This window comes from Homarus americanus, unplaced genomic scaffold, assembly GCF_018991925.1.
Source record: "Homarus americanus isolate GMGI-L3 unplaced genomic scaffold, GMGI_Hamer_2.0 scaffold41027, whole genome shotgun sequence".
NCBI classification, from domain to species: Eukaryota; Metazoa; Arthropoda; class Malacostraca; order Decapoda; family Nephropidae; genus Homarus; species Homarus americanus.
The window spans coordinates 9,250,432-9,275,352 of NW_024745073.1; the positions used below are offsets into that span (position 1 = coordinate 9,250,432).

The window sequence follows — 24,921 nt, forward strand, 5'->3', positions numbered from 1 at the left end:
GTTTCACTTGAATTGAAATCGCCTTTCTCGATTTCTTTGGAGCCATGCTGGATTTAATACAGAAATTTCACCACTAGAGTTTTAAGTTTACTAGCTGTAATTAAAGATTATTTTCTGTAAATCAACACTGCACTGTGCTATTTATTATCAACATGTAAAATAAATTTCAGAATGACCAATAATTGTACTTTAAAAATTTAAAAATAGTTTGTTCAAGAGTGTCTCAAGCAAGATGTTACCTCTGTTGACCAGAGATACAAACTGACGCCTGCTTGGTGTGTTGAGTGGCTGTTTGGCACGCTAAAAACTAGTTTCCTGTACTTCAGTTATGTTAAATAATTGTTAAAATGACTAAAAAATTTTAATGTAAAACTTTGAAAATTATTGAATAGTACAACCTTCTTGATATTTACTCAAATGGGAACGAATTTAAGCCCTAGAACCGATTACTGTATTGGCGGACTAATATTCCAGCTGGTGAGCAAGCGAAAACATGTTGAGAGGAATTCGTAAGGAATGCGTTAACCGAATTTTTTTTAGTTGACCGAATTGAATATTCTTATGGAAGTTAATTCTTTAACCGAAATTTCGTTAACCGAGGCGTTTGTTAACCGAGGGACAACTGTACAATACTGGGAAAGTTCTGAGTATCTAAACTAGGCCTCTTGCACAGATACACACTAGCCCACTTCCCCAGAATGTTTCTGGGTGCTGGAGATGTTTTCCTTGAATCTAAACTACTGGAATCTGTAAATACAGTACAGTTTTGCCTACTGCAACACTTTATACCAATAGCTTGACTCGTTGATCTTGAATCTTCTTTTTATGATGTCATCTGGCTCAAAATATCTCTACCAACTATGACTATTTTTTTTTTTTTTTCCACTGTTATCTAAACTTTTCTAACTATTTGGAACTCTTTGACTATCTCACTTCTTGCCATGAGTCGTTGCTATCCACACACCCCAACACCGAGATCCTCTACCTAGGGAATTTCAATGTACATCACAGAGAGTGGCTGAGGCACTCTCTTTTTCCTTACTTAATAACCTGGAACAAATAAATAAACACCCTACACTTGTTCCTGATCGACACGATCAACTTGCTAACATTCTTGATCTTTGTTTTACCTCTAACCCCTCACACTATTCATACTCAATTTCTACCCCCCTTCGGGTCTTCTGATCACAACCTTATTTCTATTAAATCAAACTGGGCATGACCACCTCCCCCACCCCCCTCTTAACGCCAACTATGGCACTATCGGAAGGGCAAACTGGCAATCCTTGTGAGAATTCTTCACCGATTTTCCTTGGGATGAATGTTGCTTATCCACTTGGGATGCCTCGGTATGCGCTGAAAGCATTGCTGGGGTTATACTCGGTGGTATGAGTGCATTTATGTCATCTTCTACCAAAACTTTCACTTTACAATCATGGTTTGACGGCTCCTGTTCTCTTGCATGTAGGGAGAGAGAGATAGGGCGTATCAAGTTATGAAACTATCTCCTCCTATTACTCACTCATCTTTCATTACTTCTAGGAATCTTTGTAAGGTTATTCTTTGTAGGGCCAAGCGGAATTTTATGAAAAGAAAGACCGCTGACCTGAAATAATTCTTCTTCTAGTAAATCTTTCTGGTCCTTTGAACAAAAACATCTGTAATAACTTCTGCACTCCCTCTTTTCCTCCTCTCTTCTGACCTGATAACTATAGTCAACTCTACCCCTGAAAAAACCAATCTCTTTGGCACCTTATTCTCCTCCAACTCCACCTTAGACGATTCCAACTCTCCCTCCTACTCCTCCTGTTGAACCTATGCACTTTCCTATAATCTCCACTCGCAGGGTTGCTGGTGTGTTATCCAGGTTGGATGTGATCAAGGCGCATGGACCGGACGGAATACCCCCTCGTGTTCTGAGGGAGTGTGCTGAAATTCTGGCCCCTGTGCTTGCTCGACTCATTAGTTTTTCCCTCACAACCCAAACTTTTCCTTCTTCTTGGAAGCATACCTTGGTTCAGCCCATCCCAAAGAAGGGTGACCACACTAATCCCTCTTAACTATCGCCCCATTGCCCTAACTTCATCCCTCTCTAAGATTTTTGAAACTATTTTAAACTCATTTTCTCCGTCACCTTGAACGCTTTTCTCTTGTGTTGGATCACCAGTATGGCTTCTGCCAGGTGAGATCTACTGGTGATCTGCTCTCCTACTGCACCCATCTTTGGTCATCCTCTCTTAGGGATTATGGGGAAACTTTTGTCGTGGCCCTCGACATTCCCAAAGCATCTGACAGGGTATGGCACAAGTCATTGCTTTCTAAACTTCTCTCCCATGGTTTCTCTTCCCCACTTTTTTCTCTTATTTCTAGCTTCCTTGAGAACCGATCCATAGCAGTTGTTGTTGAGGGATCGACCTCTTGCCCTTTCTCTACCAATAGTGGTGTTCCACTGGGTTCTGTTCTTTCACCTACTCTCTTCCTTTTTTTTTATCAATGATTTACTTCACACTACTACTAATTCTATCCATTCTTATGCTGATGATTCTACTCTCCACATTTTCCCCTTCCCCATAATTCTCAAAGTAGATCTGTTTCTAGAGCTGATATCATTTCATCTATCAATGCGGATCTGCGCAGCATCTCTGAATGGGGAGGTAGAAACTTGGTTAAAATCAATAGTAATAAAACTCTGTACTTACCAATTTTGCTTTCCAAATTAGATGATCTCCCACCAATCACATTTCAGGACGCTATAATTTTGCCACGTTCTAAAATAGATATGCTAGGTCTCGCCATTTCCTCTAATATGTTATGGAAGCCACACATCCACAACATTGCTAAAGCTGCCTCACAAAAATTGGGAATGCTGTACAGATGCTGTAGTTACTTCACTCATGAGTAATTGCTTCAAGTTTATAAGGTATTCATTCGTCCTCATATCTGGGGCGGCTCTTCTGTCCAACTGTTAGATAGGGTGGAATCAAAGGCATTTTGTCTTCTTGACTCTCCTCCTTTAGTTGACAATCTTTCATCCCTTTCACTTCGTCACTATGTTGTTTCACTCTCTCTCTTTTACAGGTACTTTAACGGTAATGTTCGCTGGATTTGGCATCCTGTGTACCGCCGGCAAGGCAGTGGGCCCCTAACACTTGTCTTGCTCGTGGTGCCCACAGTTTTGCTGTGGCTCATAGTCGTACTAAAATAACCTGTTATAATACATCCTTCTTTCCTCACAGCCAAACTGTGGAATGATCTGCCTTTCTTCTGTTTCCATACTTATACAATCTGTCTCGCTTCAAAAAGATGGTTTTCCGGCATCTTCGTGGTGTAGATTAATATAATCCTTTTCTTTTTTCTTTTTTATTTATTTTTACTCTTATTTTTTCGCCCCCCTAGGCCCTGTTGTGGGTCGATGACCTGTGCCCGGGTGGGCTATTCCCCGTAAAAAAAAATAAATAAAAATTTACGCTAATAATCCAGAATAGTTTATCTAAAAGTTTAGTTCAATAAATATATTTAAAAATCCATAGGATATGGGCATGATTGAAGCTGTGTATTAGAACAAAGACTTATTTTCCACTCCCATAGAGCTGTGGGGGATGAGTGGATCTTGTGTAACTGACCTGGCCTGATGCAATGTCAGGTGGTTGGGATGGGGGGATTAGTGGTCTCATATTAATGACCTCATGGAATGTCAAGTCACCCTTTCTTGGGTGGAGGATTAGTGGGTCTCACTTGAAGATGTCTCGGTTTCCTGTTATTCAAATATTTTTAGGGAGATTGTGATAAGCATAAGTATAGATGAGCAAATTTGTATCTCTTCAACATTATGTTACATAACATTTTAAAATATTTAGTGAAAAAGCAGAAAGGTGTGGGTGATTAGAGAGATGGAGTGGAAATGTGTTGCCAAGTGCTCCTCAACAGCTGATATTTAACTCGCTACAATGCAGTCACACACACGCAGATGTTTCATAATAAGACCTTCACTCCTCATGCTTGCTGTCTTAATTCCCTTGCTGGGGGGTGTGTGAGTGGTGTTGCAATGTGTGTGTGTGTGTGTTGGGTTGTGTGTGAGTGGTGTTGCAATGTGTGTGTGTGTTGGGTTGTGTGTGAGTGGTGTTGGGTGTGTGTGTGTTGGGTTGTGTGTGAGTGGTGTTGCAATGTGTGTGTGTGTGTGTGTGGTTTTTGGAGGTTGTGTGCGGGTGGTTGTTGGAGGGTGTCTGTGGATGGTTGTTGGAGGGTGTGTTTGTGTGTGATGTAGGAGTGTGATGTGGGTGGTGTTGGTGTGTGTTGAAGGAAGCGAACCTTAGTGTGGCTAATTGTGATAAGGAGATGAATTTAATAAATTCTCTACAAGACGTTTCCTATAAGATATCCTTAAAATAAATATTTTGATGATACAGTGATTGGAATTCAATTATTTATATATATAAAAAAAACATAAGAATTTTGAAACCGGGGTCGGTAAAGTCAGTTCTAATTTTGCTAGACACCATTTTTTATCCAAATGATCCCGATTACTTTATTTAAAAGTTTGGTTAAATAAATATATTTAAAAAAACAAAAGCTCTATATGATACGGGCGTGAATAGAGCTGCGTTACTATTGTACAGGTAACTCGTGTTTGATTTAAGCGCTTTGGGAATAACGTGATTGTTCAATTAATACCAAAACCTAATTTACGAGCACCTATTTTTTTTAACTAATGAGCTGAAGACAGTTTAAATTTGCCGCGCGTATTCGCCTGGCATTGGAGTCGCGTGTGATGCCCGGTGAGGTGCTTGTAAGTTATTACTATAAAGTCGCAGTCATATCAACATCAACAATTTTAATACAGTGGTCCCTCGGTTAGCGACCACAATTCGTTTCAGAAGGTCGTTCGTTAACTGAAAATTTCGTTAACCGAAACCATTGTTTCAATGGGATTTTGGGTAATTGGTTCCAGCTCACCAAAAATTATCTACAAAGTAAAAATAAATGCAGTAAAGTACACTTACTTTGAGATGTGTATGTAGAAGGCTCCTGGTTGATGATGGTGATGATGGGAATTAGAAGTGGGGGTGGAGGAGAAGGGAGAAGAGAAGGAAGTGGGGGTGGAAGAGAAATCACCCCATGCTTGATGCTGTCATTTCACCCATAAAAGTTTAAATTTTCTTTAAATGAACCTCTGCACTGCACTATATATTGTCAATATGTAAAATAAATTTCAGAATGACCAATAATTGTACTGTAAAAATAGTTTATGTTCAAGAGAGTCTCAAGCAAGATGTTACCTCTACTGACCAGAGATGCAAACTGACGCCTGTTTGGTGAGTTGAGTGGCTGTTTGGCGCACTAAAAACTAGTTTCCTGTACTTCAATTATGTTTAATAATTGTTAAAATGACTAAAAATTTTAATATAAAACTTGGAAAATTATTGAATAGTACAACCTTCTTGGTATTTACTCAAATGGGAACGAATTTAAGCCCTAGAACCGATTACTGTATTGGCAGACTAATATTCCAGCTGGTGAGCAAGCGAAAACATGCCGAGAGGAATTCGTAAGGAATTCGTTAACCGAAATTTCGTTAACTGAGGCGTTCGTTAACCGAGGGACCACTGTATTATAATTATTAATAATAATTATTATAATAATGTAATAAAAAAGATTATTACTAATAATGATGATGATAATGAAGAATTCTGTCCAACAACTGTGATGACATCCATCAAGCTTCCCGCGTATCACTTTCTCAATTCACACCAGCACTACCTTTTCTCTGTGCTCTCATTTGCATTGTGTGTTTATCACGTACCTTTTTAGTGTTAAACGCTGTTTTCCCCATTGAGCATGTCTGGAAAAGTCCATCTGCATCCTCTGGGGCGCCTAAAGCTAAAAAGGCACGAAAAACAATCACTGTGAACGTGATGGTTCCCCTAACCTGTACCATTTACATGTATTCTTATGGGAAACTTATGTTTAATTTACACGTTTTTGAATTAAGCGGTGATTTTAAAGAACGTAACCCCCGCGACCTGCGTAAAACGAGAGGTGGGTGTACTTGTTGGAGCTGTAGTTATTTACGCAAACACCACTGTACAATATTGTTCATACTGTAAACATAATTATGTACAGTAAACTACTGTATATATTGTACTCACCAGCAGATCCTGTCATCTTTAGCCTACAATAGGCAGACACTTCACTAAGCTGACTGTAATACATAACTGTAATCATCTTAACACTTGTGATGAAGGTTGAGAGGGAGATTATTGGGTCATGTTACTAACCTGACCTGATGCAGTGTCAGGTCACTCATTGGTGGGTGAGGGATTAGTGGGTCTTATGACCTGAAGATGTCTTGAGTGACTTAATTTTTCCTTTGAGATATACAGTATGCATAGTACTGTACAGTGATATTCCCGTTAGCCGAAACAATTTATGCAGAGCACTTCCGGGAATGAGAGGTTTCCGGGTAACGAGACGACTCTCTCAAAGCGTCTTCTGAAAAGTGTCGGTTTTCACCATTTTTTGGAAACACATAATTTTCACTAGATACCTTAACAGGTCCCTTTTCTACCAAAATATCAATTGTCGTAGTGTCCAGTAAATGTGGCCAGTTGGCTGGATCACACAGATCTTCATCAGCACGCCCGTTAGCTTAGGTAGAAATGTCCATTTTAAAAGCCGGAGTATTTTTTCACTACTCTCCTCTTCCCCAGCTTGAATATAACTCACACTATCACCATCACAGTCACTCGGGTCCTTTTTTTTTGCACAAGTTTCTGGTGTTTTTGAAAGCACTTATTTTTTAGGGAAAATTTCATTGACATTTCAATTTCTTCTCTTCCTTTTCTCTGCACCTAAGATGTATTTTCTGTATCTGTCTCTATCCCTGCTGGCCATGGTATAATAAAAAATGAGGGAAGTGTACGATAGTAAAATAATGTACAGGGTGTCCATAAATGATTACCCTAAAAACAGTATGATCTCATGTTTTAATCACAAAACACAAATCACAGACAACTGGAGGTTCAGAGTTTCGACAATAAGGACAGGTGACCGCTGTCAACGTCCTCACTCCTCTTCGACAGAGGCCACAGTAAAGAATGACATTGTTCTCAGTCTGGGTGGTAAAATAGGGTGGCTTAATCTTACCTTTGACCTCATGTCAGCAGATGCACTGCCTAACTGTGCTGGTCACTAATCCTTCTTGGTGGTCTCCTGAATCTGGGTGTTAAGGTGAGGTCAGTTTAACCACGCCACTAATTCTGGTGTTGGGTGATAAAAGGTGTAAGGGCCACGGGGCCCGGGCAGTCGCACCGGTTGCCATACCCTAGGGACGGCTTTGCTTACAAACATACATACATACTGTACATACATACATACATACATACATACATACATCCATACATGGGAATTAAGACTACAAGCATCCAGTGAGGGCCTTGTTGTGTGACTGCATGTAGGTGAATTAAAAGATCAGCTGCTGAGGAACTTATCACTTGGCACACTGGTGCATGTTATACTCCTATTCACTCCGTCTCTCTAATCACCCACACATTTCTGCTTTCTCATTTAGGATTTTAAAATGTTATGTTGTGTAATGTTGAAGGGATACAACTTTGCTCTTTATATTTATGCTTATCACAATCTCCATAAAAATACTTTAGCTTTTGTCCTTATTCAAGATATCTTCAGGTCATGAGACCCACTAATCCCCCTCCCAATAAAGGGTCAGTAATATGAGACTTTGAAGTCCCCACCCTACCTCCACCTGATGTTGAGTCAGGTCAGGTAAAGTCCCCCCCCCAAAAAAAAAAATACTTTACTTTTCGTCTTTATTCAAGACTTTTGTAGAAAATGCTCTCGATTTTCGACCTCAGATAATTTGCTCCCATAGCCGGAATTTTTTTTTAATTCTGGCTTTGAGAATGATTTTTTCGAGCAAATTTCAATTCCGGCTATCGAAGAGTTGTAGGTTTGAGGGATTCTGGCTAACGGAGATATTACTTCTGTTTGATAAATTCAAATGGTTATGCGGTATAAGTGTGGTACTTCTATAAAAAATCAAATCTAATTAAAAGAAACTTTTTATTTTAGTAGGAAATAAGCATACTGTGCTTTAGTATACTGTGCAAGATGATGATATGCCACAAAACATTTGACACAGGCAAATACCACACTGTGTACATTTATGGGAAGGCCATGACTTGCAACCAGGCAAGGCACAATTCCATTCCTGTTTTCCTAGTGGTTCAACAAGAGTCCCATATTATCATAACCTTCATTAAGAATGACTTGAGAAGAGACTGTTAGTCTGCCTGAACCAACACATAGGACAGCACGTTGTAAATTGTTGGTGTAATGTACCACTGAAGGGACAGCAGTGATGTGTTACTCCTATCAGGCAGATGCAGAATCCAACAGTTTTGTATTGTTGCATTGAACTTCCGTCAAAAAATTGGCCACCCCCCTACATTTTCATTTAGATGAATACTCAGGAGCAGTTGATGTTGTGACTCATTCTGCCCATTTCCTCTATATAGCAGGTGGCTTTTTTCACACTTAGGCAAATTGACTGTAAACTGAATTACACTTCTTTTGTTTTGTCCCATTTGTACATTAAAGACATGTTTTAACTTTGTGTTCTCTTTTCCAGGGTTCCATTCACTACTATTCTTCCTCTTCTTTATTACTGTATCAGGTTTATCTTCTTCACTATCTGTTGTATTTTCATTTCCCTCACTAAATTCCTCTTATCACAACTAACTGTTTCAGCAGATGCCACTGCCCAAGTCCTCTTCAGAATCTACATTTACTTCTGGAGGAGTGATAAATATAGCTTTTAGTTCTTGCCTCTTTTCCTCTAATATAACCAAGATCTGTCATAATCAGTCCTCTCCTGGAAAAGGTTTATAACATCTGTTTAAACACTACACAACACTGAACATAAAAAATTGGTTGACCAATTCAGAATTCAAATTATCTTATACAGCAAATATATATTTCTCTAATTGGCTACCGTTTTTATATTACATACACCTATCAATGTGGATCTGTGCAGCATCTCCAAATGGGGAGGTAGAAACTTGGTTAAATTTAATAGCAATAAAACTTGGTATTTACCAATTACACTTTCCAAACTAGATGATCTCTCACCAATGACATTTCAGGATGCTATCATTCTGCCAAATTCTAAAATAGCTATGCGAGGCCTCACCATTTCCTCTAATATGTCATGGAAGCCACATGTCCTCAACTTTGCTAAAGCTGCCTCCCAAAAGCTGGGAATGCTGTACAGATGCAGTAGCTACTTCACTATGGAGCAGTTGCTTCAAGTATATAAGAGATACATTCGCTGTAATTTAGAGTACTGCTCTCATATCTTGGGCGGCTCTTCTTTTGTCCAACTGTTTGACAGGGTGGAATCAAAGGCATTTCGTTTTATTAAGTCTCCTGCTTTAGTTAATAATCTTTCTTCCCTTTCTCTTCGTCGCAATGTTGCTTCACTCTTTCCTTTACAGGTACTTAAACGGGCAATGTTCGGTGGATTTGGCATCCTGTGTACCGCCGGCAAGGCAGTGGGCTCGTAACACTCATCTTGCCTGCTGTGCCCACCGTTTCTATTTGGATGTCGGTCACACGAGAATAACCCGTAATAGTATATCCTTCTTTCCTCAAACAGACAAACTGTGGAATGCTCTGCCTTCTTCTTTCTTTCCCTTTTCATACAATCTGTCTCACTTCGAAAAGCTGGTTTTCTGGCATCTTTGTGGTGTAGATAAATATTATAATTTTATTTTTTATTTAAAATATCTTTTTACTCTCATTTTTTTGCCTCCTAGACCCCGTTGTGAGTCGATGACCTGTGCCCGGGTGGGCTATCCCCCGTAAAAAAAAAAAAATAAGATATTGACAATTAAGTAAAAGAAAAATCATGGTAACTCGCCCTCTATGGGCCTACATCCCGCCAGCAGCTTATAAACAACTGCACAGTTGTTAAGATGTATTGTAACCCACCTGTCAAAACCTGTTTGAACTTGATCACTTGATGTATTGCAAGCTCCCATTACCACTGAAACCTAAGTGAACAGAGCATACCATCTTAGATGTATTTACTTATGCGTACTGTACAGTATATGGAAGGTGCTAATTTTGGCTCTTATCTGCCAAAACTGTCTGTACCATCTAAATTTTGAAAGATAACTGGATCTTATACAGGTACAGTATATGTTACTGAAAAGGGCCATGATTATTATTAGTGGCATGTTCCATACTACACTGACATAGGACAGGGAGACTCGCCAATTGCAAGGCAACATCCTATAGTCATGGTAGTTTGTAAATGATTACACAGTAGACTTGTTATAATTCAACTCTATTAACCTGATTTAACACAGTCAGTAAATGTACTACAAGCTCCAACTACCAATGAACATCAGTTACAGACGGAACTTTAAAAACTACACTTCAACTATTTATAGTAGTTTAGGTATTAATAGGTATAGTAATCACTTATCTCTTTCCAACAGGTATACTATAAGATGTTAATATTTCGTGGTACCAGTAGTAAATGTTTTTTTTTTTTCAGGAATTAACAAATCAGATGTTCTCATTCCTTTTGGAACTATGGCGATCTGAAACAGAAGCATTCCTTGCAACTGGAGCTGGAGGACAAAGCTTAGAGATTGTGGTGCCATGCCTGGAACGGTCACACTTGGCACTCAAGATCCTTCGTAAGCTTATTATACATGGATTTAAGAAACCCGAAGAGAGTGAAGATGCTGTGTTATTCATGAAGAGTATATTTGATCGCATTAAAGTGATGTTGACTTTCCGGAAACAACACGAAAGTAACGAGCACGTTAAAACTATTTCTGAGAAGTATGCTGTACTCTTAACCAAAGTGTTACGTGATGTTTTAGAAAATTTTCCGTTCTCTTATTTACAGTTCATTAAGCCTAGCTTGGATCTAACAGCATATTTTGTATTTACACCTGCAGGAGATGGACTAATTTTTGAGAGATTCACTGTGCAGTGTCTCAACTTAATAAAGGCCATCCTTCTGTGTCCCGAGTATAAACCGTGCAAGGTCATAGAAGATACCAAGGATCCCCGGACTTTAGAAGCCTTTAGAATCAAGTTGGAGTTCTTTACTAATTCAGTTCTAGCAGGCATGTGCCACAAACTTATCTCCCATTACTTTTTACTCAGGCAGGATGACCTTGAAGTCTGGGATTCTGATCCTGAAGGGTTTTGTATGGAAGTGGAAGGAGGAGAATCATGGAAATATAGCCTCAGACCGTGTACAGAAACACTGTTTGTGTCATTGTTCCATGAGTATAGAAGTGCTCTTATCCCAGTGTTGATGGAGATGGTGCGGTCATCTCACAGCCCTGTTGATCCTAGTGATTATCATGGAATTCTTCAGAAGGATGCTGTGTATAATGCTGTGGGTCTGGCAGCCTTTGAACTTTTTGATGACATTGACTTTGATCAGTGGTTTACCTCTTCCTTAATTAATGAATTAAAAGTTAAGGACTCAAATTATCGCATAATTAGACGCCGTGTTATATGGCTCATTGGACAGTGGACGAGTGTGAAATTTTCCCCGGAACACCGACCTACACTATACGAAGCATGTATTCACCTCTTAGCGGCAGAAGAAGATTTTGTTGTCCGTCTTAGTGCGGCCATGACTCTCAAACATTCTGTAGATGAGTTTGAGTTTGATCCAGAGCAGTTCATGCCATATCTACCTACCATATTTGGCCTCTTATTCAACCTTTTGAAGGAGGCTCATGAATGTGATACAAAAATGCAGGTAAGACTGTTATTTTTTGAGTATATAGGAAAGAATTTTGTAAAAATATAAAGTATCAATGTTATGTGAGTAGCAGCTAAGGAGTTAGCATTTGTTAGGAAATTTTCAATCTGAGTTGCCTCTAGCCTTGTATGTGGGTAATGTACATAACAATCCTGTACCAAATATTCTAGTCTCCACAGGTGAGGAAAATTCAAGCCAGATCAATCAGGATAGAAATTGATTGGTATTGGTTAGGCATATTTTAAAGAGGGAATTTAGATCTACAGTTACTGTATGTCATACTATTTTATATAAGACACGATTGACTTCCAGTTAATAATGAAATATTTATGTGAGCTAAAGAGAAAGGCTTGTAAAGTGAAAATTATGTATGAAAAGGCACTCTACTACAGTACTCTCAGAAGGAAAGTGAATTGTATGACAAGACAGTTAATGGTAAGTAGTATCTCAATGAGCTGGAATCCCTCTCAACCGGAACTCTCTGATAGCCGGAATTGAAATTTTCTCGGAAAATGATTTTCCGAGGGGCACATTTTCTGGAAAATTCCAAATAAATTTTCCCAGTACACGTAAATTTCCGGGGATGGGGAAATTTTTTCCGTGTTTGAGAGACGAATATCAAGCGCATTTTCCAGAAATTCTGAGAAAAATTTTCTGGTGCCTGGAAAATTCTAGGGATGGTAGATATTTTTCCGGGTTTGAGAGATGATGTAATGTGCAATTTCTGGAACTTCTGAGAAAAATTTTCCATTACCCAGAAAATTCTAGGGATGTGGGAATTTTTTCCAGCTTTGAGTGAGTCGTCTTGTTACCCAGAAATCTCTTATTCCTGGAAGTGCTCTGCACCAATTGTTCTCGCAAAAAGAGACATCATTAATATTCTTAAAAGAAAAAAAATACAATTCTTGGATGACATTGTTTACAAATTCACAAAAGGATGGCACCACTATAGATGGATAAAAAGAGATCACTTATCTTCCACTGAACACTAAGTGAATGGTGTGTGAGACAATGAAGGCAGAGGGGGTGATCCAGCTGACTCCCAGGTTGCATTTGGTGCACTTGATTTGAATTTTCAATTAAACCATTTTTTGTATAGTGAATATCACTTTCGGATAGTAAGAAAGAGTTGTAAGAGTAGAGTTTTTGGAGCGAAATTTTGTATGGCAAACATTCATATAGTGAGGGATACCTGTACAGTACTTGGTAAATCCTTGTTAGAGGTTGGAAGCCAGCATGAGCACTGGAGTGTGCTTTTTCTTCACTAACAAAGTATCTTGGACTACATATGGTTTGGTGATTGTGAGGCCATTCCTTTCCCCAAATGGAGTCTTTTGAATCAGTTGACACTGTTGTATACTTCCACCAAAAAGTATCATTACTTTTTCTATTTTTACTCTGAAATGTTGAACGATATGCTTTTGCTATATTATCCAATGCATCATCACATGTTGGTATGGTTGTTTCCCCAACACTTGATAGTATTAAAAAAATCACAACATACTGTATGTCTGTACAGTGGTCCCTCGGTTAACGAACACAATCTGTTCCAGAAGGTCGTTCGTTAACCGATAATTTCGTTTACTGAAACCATTGTTTCAATGGGATTTTGGGTAATTGGTTCCAGCTCACCGAAAATTACATACAAACTAAAAATAAATGCAGTAAAGTACACTTACTTTGAGGTGTATATGTAGAAGGCTCCTGGTTGATGATGATGGGAATTAGAAGTGGGGGTGGAGGAGAAGGGAGAAGAGAAGGAATTGGGGGTGGAAGAGAAGTCACCCCATGCTTCATGCCGTCATTTCACCCATAAAATTTTAAGTTCAATATGTGTAATTCAAGATTATTTTCTTTAAATCAACACTGCACTGCACTGCACTATATATTGTCAATATGTAAATTAATTTCAGAATGATCAATAATTGTACAGTAAAATCATAAAAATAGTTTATTTTCAAGAGAGCCACAAGCAAGATGTTACCTCTACTGACCAGAGATGCAAACTGACGCCTTGGTAGGCGAGTCAAGTGGCTGATTGGCGCACCAAAAACTAGTTCCCTGAACTGCAATTATGTTAAATAAGTGTTAAAATGACTAAAAATATTAATATAAAACTAGGAAAATTATTGAATAGTACAACCTTCTTGATATTTACTCAAATGGGAATGAATTTAAGCCTTAGAACCGATTACTGTACTGGCAGACTAATATTCCAGCTGGTGAGCAAGCGAAAACATGTTGAGAGGAATTCGTAAGGAATTTGTTAACCGAATTGAATATTCTTATGAAAGGTAATTCGTTAACCGAGGCGTTCGTTAACCGAGGGACCACTGTATGTTTAAAGTATCTGCAGGAAAGAAACTTAAATTACCAATTATTTTAAAATTCTGGAATTTCCCTTGCCGACTTATCACAAATTCCAACTTATCGAGGCACTGCCCTCCTTACAACAATAAAATTTTTTTGCCCACTTGACCACTTTAACTATTAATATACATAAGTGCGAGTAAAACAGAAAATTCTTATTTACGCTTATGAAAATGTTTATACATCACTTTCTACCTTTGTTATTTTATGTGATTGCAATATGAAACTTATTCCATTATAAAGCGTACATATTTAAGAGACAATACTTATTACGTACAGTAGAAGAAAATTTGTGAAAAAATTATATTTTCCTTGGGAGAGGCATCAGGAGGCCCCATACTATCACCATGTGGTACAATCTCCTGGCACTTTTTACGTTTTCCCACCCTTCCACCCTCACCAACAACACGAGGCATGGTTCAAAACTCACAACGCTGTCGTGAATAAATTAAATCACTGTGATGCACGGAAATGCATGGGAAATGTAAATCAATGTTATATCCCAAGTCCTTTAAACACAAAAGGGAGACTGGTATGGTGACCCTGGAGTGCTGTCTACATGGTTGCCAGATCGTGCTTACATTGCCAAATGTGTGTCATGCATATCTAGTGTTCATATGCAAAAAAAAAAAAAAAAATTAATTTTACTTCATACGCAAATTTGCGATGAAAACCCTAAAGCAATAATTTAAATCATACACAATTTTGCATATGAAAACCCTGAGAGTGTTAAAGGTGGTACAGATCACTTGTGGTTGGATGGCGAGCACATCTTTTGTACGAGTGAATTGTGTAATACAGTAGAACGTCGATTTAACGCGAGATACGTTCCAAGAAAGGTCACTTTAAACCGAATTCGCGCTAAATCAAAGTTTTGTTTCAATGGAATAATTTAGTTTGGTACTTGACAGAACCACAAAATACTAACAGAGACTTTTATTAACTAGTCGAGTTGAGAGCTGGACAGTACTGATTGCGTAGTACTGCCTGCTGCCTCGGGTCACTGGCCCTCCGACTGAAAGTATACACCCAGATGCACCCTCAGCCCATCTCCTAGAATAAACAAATTATTGTTTTGTACAGGCTGTAGTATTATGCTAAAACAAACACTCATAACTCAACACAGCTAAAATTACGGGATGCGAAATACAGGTTCTCCTCTACTTATGAACGAGTTACGTTCCTGAGGCTTGTTTGTAAGCCCAACTTTACTCTTGTAGATACCAAACATATTGTAAAAAATGGAAAGATTATGAATATTTAGTACAGCTATACCCTTTAATACAGCCTTAAAACCTGGCTCACTTCTCATTGGTAATGTTTGTTCAATCTGGAATTTTTTTCAAAATAATCCAGTCTCATCCACACTAAACACCTGTTTTGGCAGGTAAACCCTTTCAGTGATGATGTTTGTATCTCTGAAAGTTTGTAAGTTGAACGTAATCAAGTAGAGGAGCACCTGTAGTCGGTTTACTAGCGATCAGCTGATGGGGGAGGGTGGTGGCGCGCTCCACCCGCCTCTCGTCTGACTCGCTTTCCTCTCAACTTATTTTTTGATTACTCTATGCTATCAAAAATAGATTTTCACTCACCTTTAGTTAGGTAATTCATACTCTGAAGATGCAGAGCCCAACTCGACCAGCACATCATCCACATCACTGTCTAGTGCTGTGGCTGTTGACACATCTGACACGCAGGTAGCACCGGATGACGGCTGTGTCTGCCCAGACGTAGATGGGTCAGCTACCTCAGGAGCTGAAGGAATGGAAAACATTCATTAAATAATTGAATTTCTTCCACATAATTATTACATATCATACGTCAAAAATTTAATGTCTTTTTTTTCCAAACAATAAACATTTGGTTTCATAAAACACAGTTTCATAACAAACTCACCTCATGAGGATAATGGATGGAAGAATGAGGTGATTTTCTTCTGTTGCTGGGCCATAATGAGTTGATCTAGCAGCTGAGAGTACGTAGGTGCAGCCCGAGTCAACGCCTCCACCACTTGCATATCTGGCACACTTTTCCACACAAGTGCGATGTTAGCTATGGCATCTTTGATGGTGTAGCTCTTCCAAAACGTTGCTGCAGTCATATTGTTGCCCTTGTTCATAGCTTCAGCCATTTGCCTCATGGTATTTTTGAGATAATATCTCTTGAACAAGGCAATAACACCTTGATTTAGTGGCCGAATAAGTGAAGTCACATTCGGAAGGAAGGTCAAGTTTACGTCCTTATTCACACTGCACAGGTGTTTGGAGTGGCTAGATGCGTTGTCCATGAGAACCAAGGCCTTGTTGCTAAGGTTAAATTTTTTGTTAGCATTTTCGATGAATGGGGTGGCATGGCTGATGTACCACTAATCGAAAATATCAGAAGTCATCCACGCCTTCTTGTTTGATCGCCAAATTACAGGAAGTTTTGGGATGTGCACATTTTTCAAGGCACGAGGTCTAGCCGAGTGGTGGATGACGAGTGGCTTCATTCGTGTGGTGTCTGATGCGTTCGCCATGAGGAGAATCGTCAGTCTGTCCTTGCTGACCTTAAAAACCCTGGTGCTTTTTCTTCATTCTTCATTAGATTGGTTTTCTTGGGCATTCTTTTCCAATACAGTTCAGTTTCATCACAATTCCACACATGGCAAGGAGAATAACCATTTTCTAACACTATATCCTTCATAACTTTCTTCATATCCTCAGCCGCCTCTGCGTCGGCAGATGCAGCTTCACCTGAAAGTGTCACATTCCGTAGCCCCGTCCTTTTGATAAATTTGTACGGTCAGTCTGTACTTGCTGTGAACTTACTGTCTTTGATGGACTTCCCTTCCTTTTCAAGTAGACTGTATTTTGTAGGCTTGGTTTTGCAACATGGGGCCAGTGAGAGGAAGTTTTCAGCGCTGCATATCTTCTACCCATAACTTCAGTACATCTTCCATCTCATCATACATAGCAGGCTTCAGGTGGAATTTACCCTTGGCAACATCTAGTGAAGCATAGGCTGCTCTAATTTTCTCCTCGTTGAGCTTTATAGTGCGGACAGAGCTCTCCGACAGTCCAAATTGACGTCCCACACTTGAAGCACCATTTCCACACTGCAGTGCTTCCAGCACCTTGATTTTCTGCTCCAGTGTAATTGCTTGCCTTGATTTCTTGGCCTTTGGGGTAGTTAATGATGTAGTAGCTGGCCTCTTGGACATAATGGCGTTGGTTGATACACGTGGTAGAAGAGATCGTGTCACACAGTATGCGTTAGGGTGTGGGAGGGTGGCGGGCAGCCATGTAGCATGTCCAGAGACGCGTCTGGTGGGAAAAATTAGGCGAGAAATTTAAAATATGATACGCCTTGATTGACTCGCGCAAAATAGGAAAGATTCGCTCTAAATTAAAACATTGTCCTTAATTGTGGGTGTCGCTTTAAATCGATTAGCGTTAAATCGACATTCTACTGTACCCCTTTATCCTCTAATCTAAGGTATCCCCACCCAATTACAGTACAGTGGTCCCTCGGTTAACGAGCACAATCCGTTCTAGCAGGTTGCTCGTTAACCGAAACCATTGTTTCAATGGGTTTTTGGGTAATTGGTTCCAGCTCACCGAAAATTGCCAAATTCAACAAAACCGGTAGAAAAGTGCACTTACTTCGCGGTGTGTATGTAGAAGGCTCCTGGATGATGATGATGATGGGAATTAGAATGGGGGTGGAGGAGAAGGAAGAAGAGAAGGCATTGGGGGTGGAAGAGAAGTCACCCCATGGCACCATTTCACCCATAAAATTTTAGCTCTTTTGGTGTATTTCAAGATTATTTTCTTTAAATCAACACTGCACTGCATTATATATTGTCAATAATTTGCTTGAAAACACAGAAAAAAAGCGTTTAGTTGAAGAGAGTTTCAAGCAAGATGTTACCTCCACTGAAAACAGAGAGAGACTAACGCCTGTCTGGTGTGTTAACAGGCTGGATGGCACGCCAGAAACTAGTTTCTTTACCTTCAATTATGTTCAATAATTGTTAAAATGACTAAAAAATTTAATATTAAACTTTTAAAATTATTGAATAGTATAAACTTCTTGATATTTACTAAAATAGTAAGGAATATAAGCCCTAAAACCGATTACTGTATTGGCGGACTAATACTACAGCTGGTGGACTGCCAAATGCAAGCGAAAACATTTTGAAGTCGGCCCGTAAAAAACTCGTTAATCGAGGGATTGCTCGTTAACCGAAGTTAAGAATCTTATGGAAGGTAAATCGTTAACCGAAATCTCGTTAACTGAGGCGCTCGTTAACCGAGGGACCACTGTATTACAAATACAGTAGGGTCATGTTATAGTACAACTTTATATAGTACAGTTAATAGATATACAGTACACCCCATAACAACATAGTACGGTACAGTTGTATTATAGTAAAGTGTGAGCCAGTAATGGCAACAGCGTGGAGCTACCGTGGCAATGTGGCCTGGTACATTTGTGTGTCTCCCAAGTGTTTCTCCGACTAGGTCTTGCCAACTGGATATCCTGAGACGTGACATGAGAGGGTTGATACAATGATGATGTTGCTGTGATTGACAAGATTCTAACCTATTCACATGATAACTGGTTTAAAGGAAAATGTTGTTAAAAACTATCCTATCTGTAAAACTTTTCCCAGGATTGTTACAATAAATTATCATAAATTAAATAGTTAAGGACATTGGACATTAGTAGAAGAATAAGCAGAGTTGGGAGTGTTGGTCGCCATCAATGAGCGGCCATCTTGACCTGTTGGGTAGTCATCTTCCCGACATCCGGTATGGCCACCGTGAAGAGGTTCCACAGTCGTGAAACTTAGGCCATGAAGGTCCTCTGACGCTGACTGGCTCATGACCAAGGCACCTCCACCAGCTGGACGCTCGACAGCACCGTTATTGTGCTCCTCTGGGCAACTCGTAGGGGCAGCTTGAGTCCTGCCAGGTGAGGCACCTTGGACCTGGGCTTTGTGGATTACTGTCAAGGCCTCCACATCTCTCTGATGCTCCAGAGGGTCTACAGTGGTGACGATGTCATGTGGAGGGTGTGAGGCAGAATCCATCAGTCACAGGGCTCGCCTCTGTTTCTTGTCCTGTTTTCCAATGTGGGAAGGAGCACTGGACACCCATGACAGGGATGGGTACTCTAAATAAGGCCTTATAGAGCGTTAGGATCCCACTATGGTCAAGGAATCTAGCCAACCTTCTCAGGGCCGATACCCTGAGTGAGGCCTTGCAGGCGCAGTTGTTGCGTTTGTCGAACCTGAAATGTTTGTCAAAGTCCACTCTGAGGATGGTCATGTAATCATGTAATCCAGGAGTGGCAGCGGTAACGCCCCCTTAACCCCCCCCCCCCAATGAGGATTCTCTCTTTCATGGCATGGGTAGTCGGGAGCAGGATATCACCATCGCTGTGTTTTCTGAAGGGCAAAATTTACCTGCCAAGGTGTACCTCATCCACGATCAGCTCCAGTTGCTGCTTTACTCTCTGGACTGTCCGCTGGCTATCCTGGCGGAATAAGAGCCAACTGTCAAATGTGTCACTGTCACCCCCCCCCCCCACATCTTCCCAGCCAGGGTTGGGTGGTTATAGGCTTACAGTTTTTATCTTATATAATATCACAGACTAAAGTTAGGAGAATATGATTAGCATTGCTAGAATCCTTGCAAGACAGCGAATTATTTGAATATTAATGTCATATATTTTGTACAAGAGATAAAAATTTTAGCCTTTTGTAATAAAATTAATTAAAACTAAAATTTGTATGTCTAATGCGATGTTAATTATATTCTCCCAGGTCAGTTCGGTGACATTTTATAAGAGAAAAACATAGTCACTCTTAAGGACATAAATAAATAAGCACTAGACCTTGGCATCAACTGTCAAACATATCCCCTCACCTCCCCCCCCCCCCCCCCATCTTTCCAGCCAGTAAACAGACCATTTCGCATGCCATTAATTTTAGCTGTGTTGATTTATGAGTTTGTTTTCACATAATATTACAAAAAACAATGTTTTGTTTATTCTCGGAAATGAGCTGAGGTGCATCTGGGTAAACTCTCAGTCTTTTTAGTATTTTGTGTTTCTCTCAAGTACCAAACTAAATTATTCCATTGAAACAACACTTCGATTTAGTGCAGCGTTGAAGACAGTCGAAATAGGACTAGCTAGCTTGTTGGCACAATGCCATAAGATATACAGGCTGATGTTGTCAGGGCCAACTGCTTTTTTAACATTAACTTTTTGAAGTCGAAGTTTGACTCTTAGCTAAATTACCATCACTGTGGTCAGTAGTTTGTCACACTAGTTGTAGAAGTGGCGGGGTTCTATTGGGTACCTGTATATTCAAATGGAGAAACATAATTACCCTGGTTGACACTAGAGGTCTTATCTACTGACTCAGGGACTCCCTAGTACTGTATGTTACCCTGCATTACTTGGGCTTCAAGCTCCATCAGAAAAGGAATTTCAGAATCAGTCCTCCATTTTTAAGTTTGGTTACTTTAAATGTTTTTAAATATTGTTACTTACATGAGTGTGATTACTGGTAAGTGTATGCCTGCACCAGAGTGGGAAACACATTTGTTGAATTCAATTTCTTTCTAGCACATTATATTTGATCAACAGCTTGAAAATGGTCGAGTTAAATTAGTTAAAAATTCAGGATAGGTTCTCCAGGAAGACCTTCAGAGATGATTAGTCATCTAATTCAACCTAAAGTCTCTGTGACCTACTTTGTAGAAGAATACTTATGTGACTGCTTGTAAGAATTTTAAAGTGATAACTTATGCAACCTAATTTATTGAAGTCTTCTAATATTAAAGGAGTTTACTATATAATTGAAATAATTTTCAGGTTTTACACGTAATGTCCTTCATGATTGAGGTGGTGGGAGTGGGCATACAGCCACATGCAGCCCCTTTGGCCCAGTATTTACCCAGCTTATGGGAGGAGTCTGCAGATCACAATATGTTGCGATGTGCCATCTTGACAACACTTGTTCATATGGTGACTGGGCTAATGGTAAGTTCTTTAGTTATTGTTCAACTATCATAAAACTTGAATTTATTCTATAATTCAGTGGTAATGGGTATCATTACATTTTCTTTAACTTGTTTGCAAGGATATGTTGAACCCTCATTAATTCAATATTGTAGAGTCTCTCAATAAAATATATCAAGTTAACCCAAAATATTGAATTGGCTCAATAAAATGGTAAAATATCTTATCATATGAGAAATCTCAAATGAAATACTGTACAGTACAATATAATCCACATTACCCTCAAGATTGTGCACATAAGTTTACCCTCAGTAGATTGGGGATTTGGCTTGATGGCAGGCAGTAAGGGGATCTTGGCTAATGTGTTCTTATATCTATGCATATGACCTCTACATAAAGATGTATAATGAGAAAAGAAAGTGGCTGCAAAAGGTTCTTTCGACAGCTTTATTATTCGAAGGCCTAAACCATCAAATTCAGTATCATAACAGCTTCAGCAAAAACTTCAGGTTCAGCAACAGCTATGACATATTTATGGAAAGCTTCAGCTTCAGCCAGAGTTGAACCGACAGCTTCAGCCAACATTGAACCTGATGACTTAGTCATCTGAGTAAAAACTCGCACAATATTCATTGGCTGTCCTTATTTTTAAGACTTTACCACCATTTGTGAGTATAATTTTTTTTATAATTCATATTGGGATTCAGTTATTATTTATATGAAAATGTAATTTTATTTTATTTTTATTATATTTTGGTCGTAAATACGAATGAAATAAGGATGTAAACTGAATTGGGTCCTAAATCATCGAGGGTTTCAAATACGAAAAGTTGTTGGTCGAACCTTTGTTATTCTTAAGCTTCCCTGTACAGCATGTATGTTGTGTTGTCAACACTAAAAGAAATAATTGAGACCCTGCAATTGTGTAAATGAGGCAGAAATTCAGATCAGCAACCTGGGACTTGATCACAATTTTTGTGATGCCATGTGGCAACAGGGTCTACCATTAGACAATACCTATTTGGCATGCCAATTCCCTAGTACCCCCCCCCCCCTACACTCTGTGACCGTCTTCCCCTCCCTCACTCGGCCAGCTAACTCGTGTGCAAAGAAATGTATATTCCCTTTGTGTTTGCCCTAAGGACAATTATTTCTTTTACTTTTTTAACAATATGAGTAAAAATAAATGAAGAAAGTTACGTTACTCAAAAATACAAGTTGAAAAACAACCTTAACACCACAGCTTGGCCCAGTAGCCTGGTGGTTACAGTGATGAGTTTAACCTGGCTACAATGCCAGGATTAACCCTCTCAGCTTTGGAGCCTGAGACACATACGTGCATGAAAACTTACACTTGGCCTCGGAGACTTTTGCCGAAAAATCTTTGAATCTTTTTTGGTTATTTATTTATTTTTTCTCATTTCACTGCCTTGGAATTGTTTTATTAATTGTAATGGGGTCTCTTATAGCATAAAATTGTCTGAAAAATTGTATGAAACCATAAAAAAATTAAAAGTCTTGAAATTGAAGCCACTTTTTTTTTAGTACAGTATGGTCGGGATATAATAATAATAATAATTAACGGATTATTGAAAAAGTTCTGCAGTCCGAAGGCTGAAAATATACATTGGACAGATATGATTTATTACATACATTGGTGGTTTAATAAAAGCCTTCATTAGACAAAGGTAAAGGAACATACAGTGAACATACAGATTAAGTTTACAGTGGAGGTCATGTAGATCATGTGAGCTGAGGTGTTGAACAGCAGACATGTAGTGTAGTAACTCCCTCACAGATGGTGTTATGAGGGGCATCACGTGGAGTAGTAGTTCCCTCACAGGTGGTGTTATGAGGAGCCTGATGTGGTGTAGTAATTCCCTCACAGATGGTGTTATGAGGGACCTCACATGGTGTAGTAATTCCCTCACAGATGGTGTTACATGAGTGAGGTGTGGTCCCAGGCCTTCCTATCGTAGACGGATTAACACATCGCTGGTTGTTGTTGGGTCTCTCGGGCAGCTATCACTGGGTACCTGGGACCTCACTGTGTGAAGGTTAACTTGGGTACTACTAGGCTATAAACTAAATCTCAATATATAATTACATGTAATCAATGGGGAAAATAGGTTAGGTTCTGGAGGCCAAAAAAAGTGACTAAGCTTGACTTAACGAGTTTATTTTCTTACTAACTAAAGCACCAATGAACACTAGACTCGGGAACAACAGACTGTTTCAATATCAAGGAACACCAGACTCGGCAGCAGACGCCACACTGCCACCCTCACTTGACAATCCCACACCTACATACCCTGTAAACGAACAAACCAAAACTATTAGTTACAGTATTAAATCTTTTCCATGAAGCTTTCCATTTTGTTCACTTCACTTTTCACGTCACTAGCAACCCATTTCCACTCACCAAGTCGTAATCTGCAGCAGTCGGCTGCTTACTCGTCACTCACTCAGAAAGACTGACCGGGGCGAGCGTGAATGCATGGGTGAGCAGCCACAGTGGTGCTTCTGGTGAGCAAATAACGCATTTGTTTGCCATGGCATTACATTTGAAATATTTCCTGCCAGATTTCCCTCGCGAAATAGAAGAATTTATTGCTATATATTGGAAAATGTCAGTAATTTTGGTAGCCACAATATAAAATAAAAGTTATATAAAGTCACGATATATCCCGACCTACTGTACTATACAAGTTGAAAATGTTTGGTTACATCTCAATTTCCATTCAAATTTTGCTTGTATTATGGTGTTCATTGATATGTACTACAAACGAAAATAAAGAACAAAGCATGTAGAATATTGTGGAATAAGGAAAAATAATATAACACAAAATCTCGTGGATAATTGAAGGGTCGAGCGGCACACCCTCCTCTTGCTCTAATGGCGCTGCCATGCACACAATGATCAAGACCATCTCTGGGAAGGTTATAAGGCTCACACAAAGAAAACGACGTCTGTCAAATGGCGTCCAAAGTTCAGTCAGTTTCACTGAATAGTTTTTGAGTTATTTGAAAATGTGGCCCATTGGATGTGCGAGGCTGAGCGTGAGTTTTTTGCCTTTTATGTTCGATGCCACAGTGGCTTCGTGCAAGGCTGAGAGTGTTACTCACTATTATATCAGTAAACTCTAATAATAGAAGTAGGTAGTCGGCAGCTACCAAACAGGGAGGTACTACCGCCCGGGAAGATATTGGAAGCATAATGTGTTGTCTAATGGTAGACCCTGCTGCCATATGGCACCACAAAAATTGTGACCAAGTCCCAGGTTGCTGATCTGACTTTTTGCCTCATTTACACACAACTGCAGGGTCTCAATTGTTTCTCTTACTATTGACAACAACATACATACTGTGCAAGTAAATCACTGTAGGTGCGCGTGATCCAAGTATATGCTGATAACCACAAGAAAACACGAAGTTCCTAAGCTCTTTCGTGTAATTCACATCTTCAGGGGTGAGTACCGACTAAGGGGAAATACTTGATAAGGCAAATATGTACAGTAGAGGAGAGTGAGATCAAGTCCCTAGAGGACAGCAGGTGTCCACAATGTTCCGGTCATAAGGCAGTGACCCTTACTAATCTTCTTAATAAAAAAAAATCAACCATGCCATCTCTAAGCACAGCAGCTGTCCGTAGTCAGGTCATAGGGTAAGATGACCCAACCTAACATACACTAAAGAAAAATACATGTCCCAGTTATGCC

The 24,921-nt window shown here is 39.4% G+C and overlaps 1 protein-coding gene across 2 annotated transcripts in view; it reads left to right on the forward strand.

The window, feature by feature from the left end:
• LOC121878549 (importin-11-like) overlaps positions 1-24,921 on the forward strand; it is a 98,328-nt gene that overhangs the window by 43,194 nt on the left and 30,213 nt on the right. For both annotated transcript variants that reach the window (XM_042384852.1, XM_042384853.1), the window contains 2 exons: positions 10,580-11,812; positions 21,056-21,223. In XM_042384852.1, the coding sequence (XP_042240786.1) occupies positions 10,580-11,812; positions 21,056-21,223 (1,401 nt within the window). The remainder of the gene's footprint in view (positions 1-10,579; positions 11,813-21,055; positions 21,224-24,921) is intronic.